Here is a 20868-nt window from a genome sequence, read left to right on the forward strand (position 1 = left end):
TGAAAATCAATGAAATAGAAAAAGCAATAGAAAAACAACAACAACAACAACAACAAAACCAAAAGTTGGTTCTTTCAGAAAATCAGTAACACTAATAAATCTCTAGCCAGGCTGATTAGGAAAACAGAGACAAATTACCAAGATCAGGAATGAAAGAGGTGATACCACACAGAATCTGTACATATTAAGAGGATAATAAGGGAACATTATGAACATTCAACAACTTAGATGAAATGGACAAATTATTTTAGATACAAACTACCAACACTCACTCAAGATGAGAGTGTTAAAGAATTTGAATTTGTAGTTAAAAACCTTTCTACAGGGGCGCCTGGGTGGCTCAGTTGGTTAAGCGTCTGACTTCGGTTCAGGTCATGATCTTGTGGTCTGTGGGTTCGAGCCCCGCGTCGGGCTCTGTGCTGACAGCTCAGAGCCTGGAGCTTGTTTCATTCAGATTCTGCGTCTCCCTCTTTCTCTGACCCTCCCTTGTTCATGCTCTCTCTCTCTCTCTCTCTGTCTCAAAAATAAATAAATGTTGGGGCGCCTGGGTGGCTTGGTCGGTTAAGCATCCGACTTCGGCTCAGGTCATGATCTCACGGTCCGTGAGTTCGAGCCCTGCGTCGGGCTCTGTGCTGACAGCTCGGAGCCTGGAGCCTGTTTCAGATTCTGTGTCTCCCTCTCTCTCTGCCCCTCCCCTGTTCATGCTCTGTGTCTCGCGGTCTCAAAAATAAATAAACGTTAAAAAAAAATTTTTTTTTAATTAAAAAAAATAAAAAAAACAAAAAAACAAAAAAAACCTTTGTACAAAGAAAAGTCCAGACCCAGATAGCTTTAATGGTGACTTCTACCAAACATTTAAGTAAGACCTAATATTAATTCTACACAAATTCCTCAAAAAAAAAAAAAAAAAAAAAAAAAAAAGAAGAAGAGAAGGGAATAGAGGAAGGTATTTATCAAAACAAGCAAAGGTATCACAAAGAAAACTACAGACCAATATACCTCATGAAAAATATATACAGAAATTCTCAACAAAAATGTAGCAAACAACCTAAAAATGCATACAAAGAAAAAATACCATCATGACCAATTGGGGTTCATCCCAGAAATGCAAAGTTGGCTTAACGTTGGAAAATCAGTGTAATTCAACACAGTAACAGACCAAAAAAAGAAAAATGATCATATCATCATCTCAATATAAGCAGAAAAGGCATTTGACAAAATCTCACATCCATTCCAAATAAAAAATTATCAGCAAATAGGAATAGATGGGAATTTCCTCAGCCTGATCAAGGATATTTATGAAAAAACTAGTTAACATCATATTTAATGGTAAAAGCCTGAACGCACAGGAATAAGACAAGCATGTCTACCTTTTCCACTCCTATCCAACATCCTACTAAAGGTCCTAGCCAGTACAGTATGCAAGAAAAAGAAATAAAAGGCATATTTGCAGATGATATGATCATCTATGTAAAAATCTGATGGAATCTATTGAAAAAAAACTACTAACACTAGTGAGTTTAGAAGGTCGCAGGATAAAAGATTAATATGTAAAAATCAATTATTTTTTTTTGTATTAGCAACACAAAAGAAAATTGAAATTAAAATAGAGGTATGAAAAGTGCTTTGAGAACACAATAAGAGGAATCAGAGAAAAAAGGGTATTTGAGCTGGACCTTGAATGATGAATAGGAACTTTTCAATTACATTAGGAATTGAATGCAGAGGGAACAACACTCATAAGACAGGTGAAAATATGTAATATGAAAGAACACAGCCTCTGAGGGGCCTAAGGGGCATGCACGTAAGCAATGTGCATGGTTTTTGCCACATGACAGACCCAACAGAAGTTTCTTGCTTTGGGGCACACTGTTGACAAAGCAGTCTTCAACTGAAAGTGGTCCAGACAAATTAGGTAATAGTACGTACTCTTTCAATTCAAGAAGAGCACAAAGACCACCAAGGCAACAGAAAATCTGCCATGCCTAATGAACTAATGTAATTTACCTGAGGATGCAGCACTGAGGCCACAGGCATTCCAAGCATCGCAAGTGAAACATGCCATACAGTTCTAACCCCTTCTGCAATTAAGATGATGGATGCAAAAGTTCAGGGTCCCTGCCCTAATCCCAAATTCAATAGATATCATCTGTACTCATGAGTTAATTATTTGAAAGTCATCCTAGCAGCTTAGACTTTATAAACTACAAAAGTTTGCTAGAAATACAGCTATTTCCTGGTATGACTCCTCTGCTTAACGGTCTAATTAGAGCCAGTTTCAGATTCATCCATTAAGAGTAATTTTCAAATGTTCTAAATTGATTGTGGTATTGGTTGTACAACTACTCTATGACTGTACTGTGAAAAACACTGACGGAGAGCCTGAGTGGCTCAGTTGGTTAGGTGTCTGACTTTGGCTCAGGTCATGATCTCTCTTTCGTGGGTTTGAGCCCTGCATCAGGCTCTGTGCTCAGAGCCCGGAGCCCGCTTTGGATTCTGTGTCTCCCTCTCTCTCTGCCCCTCCCCTGCTTGCGCTCTGTCTCTCTCTGTCTCTCAAAAAATAAAACATTAGGGGCGCCTGGGTGGCGCAGTTGGTTAAGCGTCCGACTTCAGCCAGGTCACGATCTCGCGGTCTGTGAGTTCGAGCCCCGCGTCGGGCTCTGGGCTGATGGCTCAGAGCCTGGAGCCTGTTTCCGATTCTGTCTCCCTCTCTCTCTGCCCCTCCCCCGTTCATGCTCTCTCTCTGTCCCAAAAATAAATGTTGAAAAAAAAAAAAAAATTAAAAAAAATAAAATAAAATAAAACATTAAAAAAAAATTTTTTTTTAAGACTGAAATGTACACTTTGGGTGATTTATTCATGTGAATCATATCTAAATATGGCTGTTACTTCAAAAAAGTAATTTTTAAGGATTTATGATCTCTTAAAAATCCTTTTTTTGTTCTGATCAAATAGAAAATATTCTGCAGACTTAGTAACCACCAGTTTAAATGCCAATTATCTTAGAGAATCAGATACATGACTCAAAGAATTCTTGTGCAATGACAAGCAGTACATTCTTCTCTCCTACTGCTTTGTTTCCCAGCCAGACTCAGGTTATGTTATGTTAAATCTTGTCATAAAAAGAAAAGAGTTTTGTATCTGGCAGTAAAAGTCTATGTTAGCTTAAGTTCCAAGAAATTAAAAAAAAAAAAGCGTAGTACATCATTAGTGTCACATTCACCATAAAGTGAAACTGGCCCATTTCACCAATAATAAACCAAAGGATACAACATTTACGTAATTCCCCCAGATCCCTCAGGCCCATAACACACTGTTCCAGCATTCTACCAAAGAGCTTTTTCCTAAGATGTTCTTTCTTACCTGGTCTTAAAGGTGTGACAAAAGCTTGCTGAGGATTAGGCTTCCTCAGAGGGGTTTTGCCCTGAAAAAGCCCTCCTATGCCATTCTTCCCAGGAAACTTGTTCTCCAAATTGGCTTTCTCTTCTGTGAAAAAAAGAGCATCATTTAAACAATCAGCAAGGAAGCAAAATAAATCAGTCCTATGCACTTGTAAATGGGGCCTAAAGCCCCTACTAGTACGCTTCCAGCACATTTGGCAAGTACAAAGTTCTTGTGATCAAAATGAAATGAGTACACATTATACGTCAGAGATAGAGACTATAAAAACTATCACTGTAACACTGGCAACACTGAACAATGTATTACAGAAAAGGAGAAGTGCAGACTCTGCATTGTGAATAGCTACTTATCTTTGTTTGATACACATTTAGGACCATATAAGCATGAACTGGCCTAATCTACCACCTAAATACATCATGTTCCTCTTAAAGAAAACTGTAGCTATTAAGATCTGCAGGGCTTACAAGAGACATCTTATGGTCTGTTTGAGTTGAGGTTCTCTTTCAACTGATTGGTAAGAAGTGGGTTTGTGAGGATGGAACAGAGCTAGGCTCTCCCAAGGGATTTTACCTTAGGTTCTCCTGTGCCCAAAAGTGAGGGCAAAGCAGTGAAACATCTGTTCTACCAACTGCCTACCAACAAACAGAAGCTTCAGGAATGTGGTGAGCTCCAGCAATAACACTGTGCATGTACAATCAGAGTGCAACTGTATAAAAAGATATGATTATTTAGAAGAGAATTAGAAAATAATGTATTAGAACTAAGGTGGTTTTGAAAGAATGGTAGGATTAATTTTTTTCTTCGACATTGTATTTACCAGTTTCGCTGTACAAATATTTTCTATCTTGTTTTTAAAGAAACTTAGAAAAAAAGATAGACAACCCAGGGTTGTCTTCCTCAAGGTTTCAGTAATGCAAGGACGTGGGAAGATCCTTATAGGGCAGCTGGTCCTCTTCACCTTTCCTCCACACCACTTCCAACAGACCCCTTCTCCAACGGATACCATTAAAGGCCTTTTGCAAGAGAAGGGCATGTGCCACCACACGTGGACACTGCATTGTAAGTGATAAGTGCAGCTGTAATGGACTCATTTTTTTTCTCCCATCACATTTTTTTTTTTAAATACAGAAGATAAGTATATGAGAAAGAATAAAATGAAGGGACCCTAGCAACTACTAGCCTGACATATCACTGGTCTCACCATGTTATCCCAAAATACTATAAAAACATAACCACATCCTTATTTATTATTGGCCTGGTGTCAGGGTTTGCATCAAATCATATGACTCAACACCAGGCAATCCCATTTCTGTTTGGGGATTGGGTTCTGAGTAGCATAATCCCTCCAGCTAAAAATGAATCAGTGAGGGGAAGCAATAGGGCAGTAACTGTAGTTATAAAAAAGCAACACAAGAATGCCTGTGATGTTAGAACTGTTCAGTATCTTGACAGTGGGAGTAGATACACAAACCTACACAAGTGATAAAATTGCATAGAACTTACTACAGAAATGAGTAATAGTACAAGTGAAACTGGGGAAATCTGAGTAAGATGGGTAGACTGTATCAATGTCAGTATCCTAACTGTAATACTAGATTCTATGCCCAATGGCAGTAGAGCAAGTTTTTATGTGGCTGCTATCACTACAGACGTGTTTTGAATCTTAGAGTTTCACTCAACTTTGTTTCATCTGGATTTTTCCGTATATCCCTAATGCTTAAATATTTACTATTCCTAACTGCAAAATAACACTGATAGCCCACTCCTAAGACACTGGGCATTTCAATTATTTCTATCATATCATAAATGATAAAATATCTTGGTGTAGAAAATAATTTATATTTTAGTTATTTTCTTGAAATTCCTACTATTTTTTTGAAAGGTACTCAGAACAAAGTGAGCTACTAACCCTTAAAATGGCCTGAAAAAGCAGACACTTACCAAACCAAGAATCTATGTTTTGGGTATCTTCCTCATCATCCAAAGAGGTAAAATTGATGAAGTCCGTGGGAGCATCATAGGAATAAGAAGTTTTAACTTGTGACATTGTCCCCTGCTTGGCACAGAAGAGCAGGTTTTTCCCAGTACTCACTCTTCTCAACAGATCACCTTCTAATGAAAAGAAATGGTTCAGAAACTTGGTTGTGCATTAATCTAAGGTACTGATTCCCCAGCAATTACTTTGATTTTACTACCACATTTGCAATTCTGAAAATAACCTGGACAAGACACCTTATTTTTCAAACCAAACTAAAAGTTAACTTTTCTTTTTCAAAGATTTTTTTTTTTTAAGCAATCTCTACACCCAACATGAGGCTCAAACTCACAACCCCAAGATCAAGAGTTTCATGCTCTACTGGCTAAGCCAGCCAGGTGCCCCAAAGTTAACTTTTCTTTTTTGGTAACTTGAAGATATTCCTGAAGATAAATGTGTTGGAATTAGAAGGAGGCAAAGTTTGATGAATGCCTACAACATGCCAGGCAAAGTACCATACTAGGTGTTTGACATTCATTATTTTATTTTCCCTCAACCTACCATTTTTTCACTTCTAGCCTCTCCCACATCCCACTACTCTTTCTCTGCCCCGAATAACCCAATTTCTGAAACACACCATTAAATTTTACACCTGCTAACTAAAATCTTACTCATTATTCAAAGTCCAATTCAATCCTCTACAAACTTTCCCAATTTCTACCTATCATACTAATTGCTACCTCTCCAAGGCCATAATGCTTTGTTTACCATTCAATTTTATATTAGTTAACTATGCAAATGCCTCTCCTAGTAGACCGTAAATTCCTGAAGACAAGGACGGATTTTATTCACTTGTGTATACCTCAACCATCAAGGTTCTCAGAACGGTATCTTATACCTAGTAAAAACTTAGTACGTTTTGCCAACTACAGGTTTTCTTTCCTTGGAAATATTTTCATAGGCACCTGGGTGGCTCAGTCAGTTAAGTGTCTGACTTCGGCTCAGGTCACGGTCCCTCGGTTTGTGAGTTCAAACCCCACGTCGGGCTCTGTGCTGAGAGCTCAGAGCCTGGAGCCTGCTTCAGATTGTGTCTCCCTCTCTCTCTGCCCCTCCCCTGCTCACACTCTGTCTCAAAAATAAACAAACATTAAAAAAATTGAAAAAAAAAATGAAGAAATACATAAAAGGAGGCACCTAGCTGGCTCAGTCAGTAGAGCATGCCACTCTTGACCTCGGGATTGTAGGTTTGAGCCCTATGCTGGGTAGAGAGATTGCTAAAAATAAAATCTTAAAAAAAAAACAAAAACACACACATAAAAGGCATGACATGTAAATTAGGTCAAAGAAACAAGTCAAAGGTATGGGCCCATCCCTGCTCCGGTGTACAAAGTTTTACATTCTCCCGTAGAAACCTGTGTAGGTTTAAAGTCAGCCCCCACTCTAGCCATTTACAGTTAAGAAAATATCTGGAAGTAGTTTCAAAAACAGTCTGAAGGACACACTCACTGGCAAATAATTTCCCTATGAAATCCAATGAGCCATTTGTCTTCATCCAGGGAACAACATGTACTTTAAAGTATTCTGTATCTTGGAAGAGAAGTAGATACCACTAATTACTTGCATACACATTTATTAAATTAAGTACCTTTAAGCCTTTATTTTATTATAAAAATTCATGCTCATTAAAGAAATCATAAAAAAAGCTCCTATAAAAAATAATAATCTACACTACCACACTATTCCAGTCTGTCTCCCTCTCTATTTTTTCTCTATATACACACATATATTTGAAATCTGCTTCGCATATTGTGAGCATTTTCCATGTCAATATATATATAGATATTTCATCAACTGACAGCTATACTATAATTTACGTATCCCCTATTTTTAGGCATTTTCCAATATTTTCACTTTAAAGATACTACTAGAAGAATATCCTTGTAGTTCAATTTCTGTACACATCCTTAAATATGCCCTTAAGATAAATTCCTTTTTTTTTTTAATGTTTATTCATTTTTGAGAGAGACAGAACATGACTGGGGGAGGGGCAGAGGGAGAGGGAGACACAGAATCCCAAGCAGGCTCCAGGCTTCAAGCTGTCAGCACAGAGCCCAATGCGGAGCTCGAGCCCATGAACCATGAGATCATGACCTGAGCTGAAGTCGGACGCTCAACCAACTGAGCCACCCAGGAGCCCCTACCCTTAAGAGAAATTCTTAGAAGTGGACTTGCTGACTCTTGATACAAACTGTAAAACCGTTCCTAAAAAGGAACTTATATCACCAGAGGTATGCCAGTTCCCCACAATGTCACCAATTCTGGGCACTAATAATCCTCAGCACTCATTGTCTTTATAGTATACAAATATACCTATGCTCAGAGATAAATCATAAGAGTAGTTACACCCAACTTCATTGCTCAGTGGTTTGGCCAGTATTTCGTTAGCTTCTCTCAGTGGATTGGGGTAATTCAGAAGGTACTTGAGTGCCTGAGAAACATTTATTCTAATAATTATTTGGTTTACATAGTGACATCAATCCATACACCAGAGAACTTCATCTTTCCATGGTCTCTCCTATGAACTCAATGCAGCCAGAACTCCACAGATACCTTTATAACAATGCCCCAGTTGAGGTACTTAGTGTAGAAACATGATTATTTTGGAATCAGAAGGAATCTTAATAACTAACTTTTGCAGTTTATAGATAAGGATTAATTACAGCAAAAAAGGCTCTTCCAAGATCAACACAACAATAATACTATGATCATGGTAAAAACAGTTACCAAAAGTACTTATATGTGCCAGGTGGCATGAAGTAGTAAATACATAGTATTTCAAATACTCTCCAACAATCCCGTAAAGCAGCAATTATTATTCCCATTCTAGAAGAGGAAGCTGAAGAGAGAATGATGTGCCCAGTATCATACAATTATGTAAAGGCAGAACTAGATCCAAAACTGAGGCTCCTAACATCAACACGATGTTCTTTCCACATTGTTCTGCCCTCTCACCCTATGAATTAAAGAGGCATATTAACATAGTTATGGCCTCTATTTGCATAGAAAAGAGTACTGCATATCCAAATAAATCCATTCTCCATAGTCTTTTGCCCTGAATAGAGGAGTCTTTATTATTCTCATTTTAAAGTTTTCACTCTCTATGTCTACCTTCATTAATCAATTTAACTCACTAAGTTATTTGTTAGCAGTCCACTCTTACACACTCACTAGGGGCCTTAAATATGGGCTTAATGATATCGGAGCTCCTTTCTCATTAATACTCAATTGAGACTATGTCTTACACAAAAAGTAGAAGATCTAGTCTCAGACACAAAGGAATTTAAAATCTAGATAGGAGCTAAGGTTCTGGCGCACTCAAAAAATAAGATAGTATACAATATTTATAAACTCTAAATATAAAGAGAATTAGAAATTGGGGCGCCTGGGTGGCTCAGTCGGTTAAGCGGCCGACTTCGGCTCAGGTCATGATCTCGTGGTCCGCGAGTTCAAGCCCCGCGTCGGGCTCTGTGCTGACAGCTCAGAGCCTGGAGCCTGTTTCAGATTCTGTGTCTCCCTCTCTCTGACCCTCCACCGTTCATGCTCTGTCTCTCTCTGTCTCAAAAATAAATAAACATTAAAAAAAAATTAAAAAAAAAAAAAGAGAATTAGAAATTAATATCACTTAAGTCAAACTGATTAAATATGTTTCATTGAACATCATCAAAATAGTAGGAAGCACACCATAACAAAAGTCACCTTTTAAGCTTAGTGTAGCCAGAACACTTCTGGCCAATGAGAATGAAGTAGGAATCTGCTGAGGGATTTACAGGAAAACTTACTTTCCTGATATAGCCACAGCCCTTGTTCTTGCCCTTTCCCTTCAACCCTTCTTGCCTTAAAGGCAAATGTAATAGCTAGAGATAGAGCAGCTATCGCGTATACAAGTGGATGGCCAAAGAAGTAACACTGGCCCTGATATTGCTGAGCTACTGACCATTGATCAAATATCAGCAACCATCTACCTCCAGACAATACTCTTTTTGAATAAGCCATTATAGTCACATTTTCTGTCACTTATAGCCCAAAACAATCCCAACAAAGAAGTCCAGAATTCTAGACCTGTCTCTGGCATTTACTACATGTGTAGAACAACAGGAGAGGCACTGTATCTTTCTGCCTACTTACTTCCCATAAACATGAGAAGGCACTTCAAGTACTATACAATGCACTACTATAAGATATCACTGCCTCTCCTCCCCTTGACCATATCTATATTCAAAGGACCCTCACTGAAAGATTCCCCAGTGACTGACAGTGGTTAAAATTCCCCTGTTGCAAGGAAGTTTTCCTGTTCTTGTGAACAAACATGCTGGAAGACATGGGAAAATCTTGGATTCCCATGATCTTAATGCCTAACCCAGGTCACTGGGAACACTTCCCAGGCAGGAATGCAATGAAGACAACTAAAGCTGGGGGAGGGAAGAGGCAGGAATGTAATATGCAACAACCCCACTTAGCTTCCTAAAAACCATGATTCCACCAAAGCATGCCACTGAATAAACCACCTGGAAAGTATTCAAATATAACCCCTCACATTCTTTTTTCTTTGTTAAATTATGGAGCTACATGGTTACCCTCTTTGGAGAGCAAGTGCATGTTTTTGATAGGTCTTGCCAACTGTAAAACTTTATCTTACAGATATGTACTTATGCATACGTAAGTATAAGAAAGTGCACGATAGCATTGTTCATAAAAGCCAAAAAAATAAAAACAAAAATTCCACCAATAGAAGACTGTTTGAATAAATTAGGGTACAATCGTATAATAAAATATTAGAGAATTTAATATTAGATAACTTTGCATATGTGGTAATATGTACACAATGAGCTCCAAGGGCTATTAGGTGAGAAAAGTAAAATGTAGAAGTGCATACTCTCATTCATGTTAAAAAGAAGGAAAGGGGTAATATATACTCATGTATACTTTTGTACATACATAGATTATTGTGGAAGGAGACACAGAAGTGTTAACAGTATTTGGGTCTGGGAAGAAAGCTAGGAGTTCTGAGTCAGGGGAAGACTTTTCACTGTACGAACTCTTTGAATACATCTTATTATATAAATGAATATCTTTTCAGTTTAAAGAACTGGTTAAGCAGTACTTATTTCCCCCTAAAGTGGCATTTACAGTCCATAAGTCACTGCACTTTCTGGGATTTTTATTAAGTACACTTGGTAATCCAGCAATAATTGTTAAATCTATTGATTTTTGGAAATAAAGTTTCCCATTTACAGGGTCTGAAATTGGCTACTAACTTCACTTATCCAAATGTTACACGTTATTTCTTTTTTTAATGTTTCTTTATAAAAACAAAATGCTCCTGAGTATTGACTTAATAAAAAGTACACAAACTTGTGGGGCACTTGGGTGGCCCAGTCAGTTAAGCTTCCAACTTTGACTCATGATCTTGAGGTTCACGAGTTCAAGCCCAGCATCAGGTGGCACTGCGCTTACGCCTCAGAGCCTGGAGCTTGTTTCAGATTCTGTCTCCCTCTCTCTCTCTGCCCCTCCCCGCTCACGCTGTCTCTCTCTCTCAAAAATAAACATTAAAAAAAAAATTTTTTTTTTAAGTATACAAACTTGAAAAAAAAAGTTTAAAATAATAGCTAATGGGGCACCTGAGTAACTCAGTCAGTTGAGCATCTATCCGACTCTTGATTTCAGATCAGGTCATGATCACAGTTGTGGGATCAAGTCCTGTGTCTGGGTCCTGGACCGAGCATGGAGCCTACTTAAGTAAGATTGATTCTGTCTCTCTCTTTTCTCTCCCTCTACTGCTCATGCTCTCTCTTTCTCTCTCTCTCTCTCTGTCAAAATAAACTTAAAAATAATAATAGCTATTGGGGCGCCTGGGTGGCTCAGTCGGTTAAGCGGCCGACTTCGGCTCAGGTCATGATCTCGCGGTCCGTGAGTTCGAGCCCCGTGTTGGGCTCTGTGCTGACAGTGCAGAGACTGGAGCCTGTTTCAGATTCTGTGTCTCCCTCTCTCTGACCCTCCCCTGTTCATGCTCTGTCTCTCCCTGTCTCAAAAATAAACAAAACGTTAAAAAAAAAATTATAAAAAAAAATAATAATAATAGCTATTACTTACTGAGTACTTATGACATGCCAGACACTCCTGGCGATGTTTTACATGTATTAATTAACTCACTAAATCCTCACAAAAATCCTATGAAGTAGGTACTATTATTGTCTTCATTTTATAGACAAGGAAACTGAGGCAAGGAGAGATTTACTACTTACTCATGATCACACAGTTAAGAAATAGAAGAGCCAGCATCTGCATTCAAGTAGGCCCTAAAGGATGTGTCCTTATCCACTAACCTCTCTTATTTACTTAATTTTTTTTTTCAGTAATCTCTATGCCCAATGTAGGGCATGACCCCAAGATCAAGAGTTGTGTGCTCTACCGACTGAGCCAGACAGGTGCCTCTTTGTGTGCGTGTGAGTATATATTTTATTTATTTATTTATTTATTTATTTATTTATTTATTTATTTATTTCCTCTCATATTTATTTTAAAAAATAGAGATTTATGTAGATCAATGTGAAATGTCAAGGCACAAAAGATAAAACCATTTATAGATAATAACTTCCAAATACTATTTACTACAGGCCAACCGCTTTATTAGGCACTTTACATAAATCATCTCATTTGGGGCACCTGGCTGGCTCAGTGGGAGGAACACAGGACTTTTGATCTCAGGGTCATGAGTTTGAGCCCTACAGGGGGTGTGCAGATTACTTAAATAAATAAAAATTTAAAAATAAATACATTTTTAAAATTAAGAAACCATCACATTTAAAGTGCATTAAAAATATACAAGGTAGATATCATCATCACCTTTTTACAAATAAGGAAACAGGCCCAGAGTAATTAAGCCACTCCACGATCACCAACTAGTATGTAGCAGTGTTAAGTTTTAAGACCAGGTCTGTGGGATTCCAAAATCTCAGGTGGCTATAATGTACAGGTGTTTCCTATAAATATTCCTTCAAAGATGAGGTAGATAACCAAATCATACTGTCAGTCAAATGCAAAAATTAACTCTGCTTTACACAAAACTAAGCATCCTGAGAAGCTGTTGATAAAAGAACACTGCTAAATTAAAAACCCTATTCTAAATACACTGGATAGGGGGTCTGGGTGGCTCAGTTGGTTAATTGTCCGACTTTGGCTCAGGTCATGATCTCATGGTTCATGGGTTCAAGGTCGGCGTCGGGCTCTGGGCTGACAGCTCAGAGCCTGGAGCCTGCTTCGGATCCTATATCTCCCTCACTCTCTGCCCCTCCCCTGCTTGTGTGCTTGCTCACGCTCTCAAAAATAAACATTAAAAAAATTATAAATAAGTAAATACATACATACACCGGGAAAACTCTGAGCTAAATCATCCCATAAAGTAAATCACCACCTCTTAATTTCTCTTTTATTAGTTTGTACTCTTGCATATAAAGTTTTTGCTATTTATAAGACGGAAGTTAGTCTGAACCTCTCAGTGGATATTATAGAGTAAAAGAGACCATGAGTACAGTATTTAAGCATCAGAAGAAGAAATGTCTTGTGAGGTCTAGGAGTGCATTTGATTGATGGGGGTCAAAAGGCGAGGGGCTCAAACCTAAATATACTTAATCTTTATTTAGGTGAAATTTTAAAACTGAAATATTATTTTTCTAACATGACCATTTTTTTAAAAAGCTTTTTGGGATGCTTGGGTGGCTCAATCAGTTAAGCATCCAACTCTTGATCTCAGTTCAGGTCATGATCTTGCAGATCATGAGCATGAGCCCCACAATAGGTGAAGCCTGCTTGGGATTTCCTCTCTTCCTCTCTGCCCCTCCCCTGCTTGTGCACTCTCTCTCTCTCTCTGTGTCAAAATAAATAAATTTAAAAAAAAAAAAAAAAAAAAAGAGGCTTCTTTTAAAAGCTATTTTTGGTCCAGTATGGCCAACTCAGGAGACCATTCCCACCTCCCCAACTCCCCCAAAAAGGGGAAAAAGTAAGCAAAATACAAATCCATTGAGAAGTCTGACTCTCTTCAACAAAAGGTGATAGCACAAGTACATGAACAAAACCAAAAGTAACTACTCGGCTATGCCGGTTTTACCACACTGCTTCTCCCATAAATAATAAAATTAAGATGTAAAACCTTCAGAAATTAAAAAGCACAAGGCCTAGTGGGAAATGGAACAGGCCAGAGTCTGGGCCAACTGTTTAAATGAAAGAGACCTAGGCATGATGGGAACTGGATGCCTTCCTGCACCCCTTTATCAAGATTGAATTTCTGTCAACAGGTCTCACTGAAGAAAAAAAAAAAGAAAGAAAGAAAAAAGGCACATGCGTCAACCACATTCTCCCAAACAAATCAGACTGCCAAGGAAGAGAATCAGCTTCACATTTCAAAATTATCTGAATCTACCACAGCTCTAGATTCCTGCAAAACTAGAAACCATCTGAGTGAATAGCTCTTTCAGACCAATAATCCTACAACAGAACTGAGGAAAAAGCCTCTCCCATATTATGAACCACTTAGCTTCCTTTTAGAACTGCCTATTAAGTGCCATCATCATATCACATAGCTCATTTTTCTTTCCAAAAAACAAAGACTAAAAGCATATATAGAATCTCTTCCCTTAAGAAACTCACATTTCAGTGGAAAATACAGACAATTGTGATACACGGTGATCCGTGATATAATAGAAGAAAACCAAAGGCACTATGGAAGTGCAGAGAAGGGGAACAGGAGGGTCAGAGAAGGGTACCTGGTGGAAGTGATACATAAAAGATACAAACAGTGATGAGCATAGCATAACCTACAGAGATGTTGAATCACTATGTTGTACACCTGAAACTCATGTAGCATTGTGTGTCAACTATACTCAAATCAAAATTTTAAAAAAGAAAGAAAGAAAGAAAGAAATGCACAAAGAACAACAGCAACAACAAGATAACGAGACACAGACAGATCTACAGAGTTCTACAAGGATGAATACTGACTTTTTCTAAGGGAAGAGATAAATGGAAAAGGGAAACAAATGAGGGAAAAAGCACACAACTGAGGAAGATTGCAAAAGAAGCAATGTAATTTGTTTCCACATTCGCCTGAAATTAACCTCGATCATGTCCTGTCCCTCTTCACTCTCAAACCAAAAATAACTAGCCTTGACAAGCTCTATAAATCAAAAAGCACAGGTTCAGGGGAGGTGGGGGAAAACTGCAAAAGGGTAAGTTCTAAGGAAAGCTGGAACAGTGGACTGGCAGCTCCTAAACAAAACAAAGACTTTGGTGTGACAGATGCTCTCAAGCACTTCACTATCCAGTTTGGGAGCTGCATCTTAACCTATTCCTATTGGAAGAAAAATCATGACTTAAACAACTGGTAACATAGTAAACAAAGTAAGTCAAGACTTCATTAGAAGTGTAGTTAGTAAATGGTCCCATCCCAAATGGTGCCATTCCCCCAGGGACACCCTCTCCTACTTTCACAAGGGAAAAGAGATCCTGTTACCGAACCACAAGTTAAATAGAGTTATTTTCATCTTACCTACATTTTTTTTTTGTACATAAGGGATTAGCAGGAGTCAGTAAATGGCAACATAATCCAGCATGTCATTTTAACTGTTAATCAAAGTCACAAACTAAGTCTGAAGGAAGTAAATGGACTTTGTGTTTCCACATTTATGTTTGCTAACTTCTACGTTGAAATTGGATCTGTTTACCGAAACAGATCCATGAAGCTTCCAAAATTGGGTCAATTTAAAATCCAATGACAATCCCTCACTGTCTAAGCACTCAGAAGTCAGCACAGGACACATGGACACTTGTTGTAATTCATCACTGTCCAGAAACCTCAAGCAAATGTAGTTTTTTTTATCAACTCTCTCCCAAACTTGTGAGTTATGGATTACAAACTCAGTTCTGATTTAATTTATCCACAGAACTTTATAAACCCTAATCTACTCTTATACAACTAATAGGACCTTGATAAAAATCAATGATGCCATTTACCAAATAATGGCACTATTATTACCAAATAATAACACAGATCTCTGTAGAATACTAAAAGGAAATCTTGGGGCGCCTGGGTGGCGCAGTCGGTTAAGCGTCCAACTTCAGCCAGGTCACGACCTCGCGGTCCGTGAGTTCGAGCCCCGCGTCGGGCTCTGGGCTGATGGCTCAGAGCCTGGAGCCTGTTTCCGATTCTGTGTCTCCCTCTCTCTCTACCCCTCCCCCGTTCATGCTCTGTCTCTCTCTGTCCCAAAAATAAATAAACGTTGAAAAAAAAAAAAAAATTTTAAAAGGAAATCTTTGTAGAATATCCAAGTATTCTGCTCTTCCAACACAAGAAGCTGAAAGAGTTTTGTAAGGGTTGACAGTGGGGCTACAGGAGGTTACAATCCTAGTCAAACCTCAATCACTCAGTCTTGTAAAGATTTACATCCTTCAAAGGGTATCTTTCTTGGGATGTAGATACACATGTACCTAAGAACCTCAAAAACTGATTACCTATTAGATGCCAGGAAGTGAGACAGACAGTGACAGAAGATTTTTAACTATAAATATTTTTATATTATTTTTATTTTTGTGCCACGTGAATGTATTACATAGTTTAAAAATATAAATTTGTGCCTGTGTGAATATACACTACTAAGTGGGTATGTTTATCAGCACAATTCTCCCATGAGGCAATTGGCATTATGTACCAAAGTCTTGAAAATACGCATTCTTTCCACCAAGGATTTCACTGCATAAAATACTATGGTAGAACCATCTAATGGACTACCATGTAGCCATTAAAATTATGTTGTAGCAAATTTTATTGACATGAAAAAATGTTCATAACCTAATCAGGTTGAAAAAAAAATAATGAGAGTTTTTAGTGTATGACTTTTTAAAACCAAATACAGGCACAGAAAAAAAATTGGAAAGAAATCTATCAAATGTTAGCAATAGTTTATCTAAGAGGTAGATATCATATTTCTTTCTTTTGCTTTTCCATATTAAATAAATTTTCTGGGGTGCCTGGGTAGCTCAATCAGTTAAGCATTCGACTCTTGATTTCAGCTCAGGTCGTGATCTCATGGTTTGTGGGCTCGAGCCCTGGGTCGGGCTCTGTGCCAACAGTGTGGAGCTTGCTTGGGAGTCTCTCCCTCTCTCTCTCTACCCCTCCCCAACTTGCACTCGCTCTAAGTAAATAAACTTAGAAAAAATAATTTTTCCCCAAATATGTTACTTTTTAAGATACATTAAACACCTTTAAAATATTTTTTAACGTTTACTCATTTTTGAGAGAGAGAGAGAGAGAGAGAGAGACCGAGACCAAGCAGGGGAGGAGCAGAGAGAGGGAGACAGAATCAAAGCAGGTTCCAGGCTCTGAACTGTCAACACAGAGCCCAAACAGGGCTGGAACCCACAAACCATGAGATCATGACTTAAGCCAAAACTGGACGCTTAACCGACTGAGCCAACCAGGCACCCCTAAAGTTAAACACTTTAAAACAATTTTTTTTAATACTTATTTATTTTCTGAGAGAGAGAGAAAGAGAGAGAGAAGGAGAACGTAAGGGGGGAGGGGCAGAGAGAGATGGAGACATAGAATCCGAAGCAGGCTCCAGGCTCTGAGCTGTCAGCTCAGAGCCCAATGTGGGGCTTGAACCCACGAGCTGTGAGATCATGACCTGAGCCGAAGTTGAATGCTTAGCTGACTGAGCCACCCAGGCGCCCCTAAAGTTAAACACTTTTGATGCTAATATATTAATGTTCCCCTTATTCCTTTTTAATGTAACTCACTGTAGACTCAGCTTTACTTGTGGTTTAATCCATCAGTCAGTCCACCTGCCTATAGACTTGACTCAGAGTTGCAACGTACTCTTTCACCTCTCTTCTGAAGTCCTGAAGTCTAGCAAGTACTTGTTATCAAGAACCTGGAAGAAACAGAAAGGTGATATAACAGGTTCATGATCTCTGTAGAAAGATGGTTAACAGAGAATAGGAAGGGGCTGCATAACACCAGAGATAGCCAGCCACTCTCCAAACCAAAGAGTGCTTCTGAGAGCTAAGTTCTAAACAGCATAAATCTATCCCAAATGCCAAACTTCTTCATTTGTCATTTCAGCTTAAATTTTAGTATACATTTGCCGTCTTCTGGTGTCTTTGACATTATATATTCCCACTTTAAAACTACCTTTCCAAATCTTGCAGTTTAGGAACACTGACACCAAGGAGTAATAGAGTGCATTTCTATTCAAACCTCAGGACAAATAGTAGGCACACTTATAATAAGTAAGCACACTTATAAAGTAGGCACTTATAAGTAGGCACACTTATAAAAAAAACTTTTACTACCTTTTTCTATTTAAATGAGTAGATATAGTATTTTTTATATATTTCCAAAGTAAGCTCCTTTCTCACTAATCTTTAATTGCTCCCCAATCAAGTTTCTCTGTGCAAACAAACCCAGAACCCCTCCCAGTTATTTATACTTTTTGCACCAAGTACCTTAAAACCTCTGAGCTCTATGTCTGTCTCAAATACAGATCTATTTACAGAACTGAATGGGCTGTTCAGTCTCCCTGTAGTCAATTAATTCTGTTTCCTAACTTTACTCATTGCAAAGACAATTCAGTTTGCCAAAGGGCATTTAGGTCTCTCCTCTTCCTTCCTTCACCAGCAATTCAAAAAGGATTAGGGAAAAGACCCAGGAGAGGCTGAACGGAAAAAAAAATATATAGGGGACATAGAAGAACTCATCATCTCCTGGTACCTAAACAAAAAATGAAGGACTTTCTCACCTAATCCTGTCTCCCGGAGAAGCTTAATTGCAAATGCACGATAAGTCAACTTTATTAACCTTGGAACACACAGACTTAAGCATCATTTAAATAATTTTAAAATTTAAACAAATTGACCAACCTAGCTGAAGTCATCCAGTTTTTCATATCTGTAGTTGTGTAGTCAATTTAGATAATGCCCTCTTGCCTATCCAATACAGCAGATATTAAGTGGGCAACTTCTGCGCACCAAGACTGTTCTAGTTCTTGTCTAACCACACTCTGCTTACCAAGAGCCAGTATGTGTCCCCTCTGCTTCACAAAGACACGCCTTGCTTGTCTTAAGCCTCACTGATCTCCCTCACCTCTACATTGCCAGGGCCCCTACAATACATGACACTAGAGGACTCCAATTCCGTCGTGTCTTGTTCAGATTGTCACTTGTCAATCTGAATCAGTCCTTTGTCCTCAAACATACCAGAAAGCCCACGAGAACATCATACATCTGAATACCCATAGTATCTAATACCAATCTGAGCACACAGTACACCCTCAAAAAGTCAATTAATTAGCTAAGTGAGCTGGGAGCAACAATAACTTTTATCCCGAGAGTGGCAACTTAATGCTGAGCTAACACACCACACCAACAGTGTTACTCCAAAACAACCAAGGCTGATGTAGGGGTGGCTGGACAGGGGTTATGATATGATACGCTGACGACACAACAGAAGAATATCCTTATCATAGTAGTAAATAATTCAAATTCTGACATCCGATGAGTGGGACAAATACAAAGAAAGGTCACAGGATGTCAAGACAAGGTAAAACGGAATGAACCTGGGAGTACATAAAGCAATGACCTCAGAGCAAGATCAGGAGAGCGATGGACGCTGTCTGGTCCTAAGCAAGACTGATTGGGGAAAGTCCTGGGTACTTAACTACTAGATAACTGTGAAACAAAGAAACCATACATCAAAAAAAGGGGGGGTGCTTTTTATAGTCTGGCTCACACTTTTCCTTTCCTCTCCAACCTAGAAACGTTCTAGGATAGAAAATTAGAAAGGAAAGAATACCTAGTTATTCGTTACAAAGGGGGAGGGCTAAGCAGATACAGGTAAAACAGGATGAATTTTAAACCCCAAACAGAAAGACAACTCCAACTGCAATTAAACTGTCCCGCAATTCTCACACCGTATCTATTACCTTTCTTTCTTACACAATAGTTTTTAAATGCAGTTGCCTGTGCCGACATCAGTTTTCCTCCACCGAAGCCACACTCCTTGAGGGCGGGGCTACTGTTGCACCCATTTCTTGAAATCTGGGCCTGTTTCCTCCTCTATATAGTGGGGGTTACGAAGAGCGCCTGCTTCATCGGCTTGGTGCGAAAATTGAACGAGAAAACGCACGCAGAGTGCTCACTCCAGCGAATGCTTATTTCATCCCTTCGTGGTAACAATGGTCGTTACCGTTATTAGCCTACAACCTCCCACCAACCCTCCTTCCCCCTATTTCCCACAGCCGGCCTCCGTCTCTACCTCGAGACGCAGCCCGCCAGCCTCGATCCGGCCACACTTAATCCTGTCACCAAGAAAGCGGTGGTCCGAAGTCTAGCTCCCTGTCGGCCCGGCCAAGACGGAGCCCACACACACCACCGCCGCCGCCTGTGAAGCCCGGGCCAAGACGCTCGGGCCGCACTACGGGCTTAGAGGCGAGCGACCTCCAGCCGTTCGAGAACCAGGCAGAGCAGCAGACAGCAGCAGAGAAGGCAGCCCCGCACCCCCAGCTGCTCCCCGTTTCTCCCCAAGGCTCCCCTCACCTCAGCTCTGACAACCGAGCGTCCGGAACACCCGCCGCGGGCCTCATTCAGTACCGTTGAAAATTTGAACCCAGGCTCTCTAGTCGAATGCACCAATCAGAGTGCCAGGAATGGGCAGTCTTAGCCTCCCGATTGGCCCAGCAGTGCGCCGGGACGCCGGAAGTCATGATGAGGGACAAGCAAACAACCGGCCCGGGAGCCTCCTGGGAAATGTAGTCTCAAGCAACTGCGCGAGCCCCGTTGAACAACTCTAAGAAGGAAATTACTACAAAGCCCAGAATGCTCGACTACAAATTATTCGGGAGAGGTGGTACCAACTGAGGAGATGAGGAGTCGCTTCAGGTAACAGAACGGCGCGCACCTGGACCTCCCCAAAACTTTAACCGAAGAAAAATATTTATTATCCTCCCTATAGTGGTGTATGGTGCCTTGCATGTTCATAGAAATTCTCTTCGTTCTAACATAGAGTCCCCTGTGTACAACATAGACTCGCCCTCAGCTTCTCTGCCAAGGAGAGGAGTCTCTCAAAGTCTTCATTAAGTCCAGGCCCTGACATTACTGGCTTAAACTCGCCGTTTATGATTGCTTGGTCCTTCCCTTTTAATTCCATTTACGTCCCTTGCTTTGTCATCCTGGTATTATAAAAGAGAAAAAGGCTCAGGGAAGTTGAGTGAATGTGTCTAAAATCAATAAATGGAGAAGGTGGAATTTGAATTAAGGACATCTGGTCCTAAAGATCATCAATAATCAGTTAGAAAATAATAGCAGCGAAAAGGGGGGAAGATCGCTGTAATAAAAACTACAGCATTTAAGAAAAGATACCTAAGACCTTTATCTGAAAATTAAAA

General features: G+C 39.4%; 1 protein-coding gene across 3 annotated transcripts in view; it reads right to left on the bottom strand.

Annotated features, from left to right (window-relative positions):
- Positions 1 to 20083, bottom strand: part of TPX2 (TPX2 microtubule nucleation factor) — a 57847-nt gene extending 37764 nt beyond the window's left edge. Inside the window, exons 1-4 of one of the 3 annotated variants that reach the window (XM_047853509.1) lie at positions 19740 to 19933; positions 17225 to 17358; positions 5344 to 5514; positions 3364 to 3486 (exon numbers count right to left, since the gene is read on the bottom strand). In XM_047853509.1, coding sequence (XP_047709465.1) covers positions 3364 to 3486; positions 5344 to 5449 — 229 coding nt within the window. In that variant the 5' untranslated portion in view covers positions 5450 to 5514; positions 17225 to 17358; positions 19740 to 19933. Of the gene's footprint in view, positions 1 to 3363; positions 3487 to 5343; positions 5515 to 17224; positions 17359 to 19739; positions 19934 to 20020 lie in introns of those variants that run through there. The other 2 variants (XM_047853510.1, XM_047853508.1) reach the window with 2 other exon arrangements.
- Positions 20084 to 20868: the final 785 nt, after the last annotated feature.

Source organism: Prionailurus viverrinus, chromosome A3 (genome assembly GCF_022837055.1).
Source record: "Prionailurus viverrinus isolate Anna chromosome A3, UM_Priviv_1.0, whole genome shotgun sequence".
Classification (NCBI taxonomy): domain Eukaryota; kingdom Metazoa; phylum Chordata; class Mammalia; order Carnivora; family Felidae; genus Prionailurus; species Prionailurus viverrinus.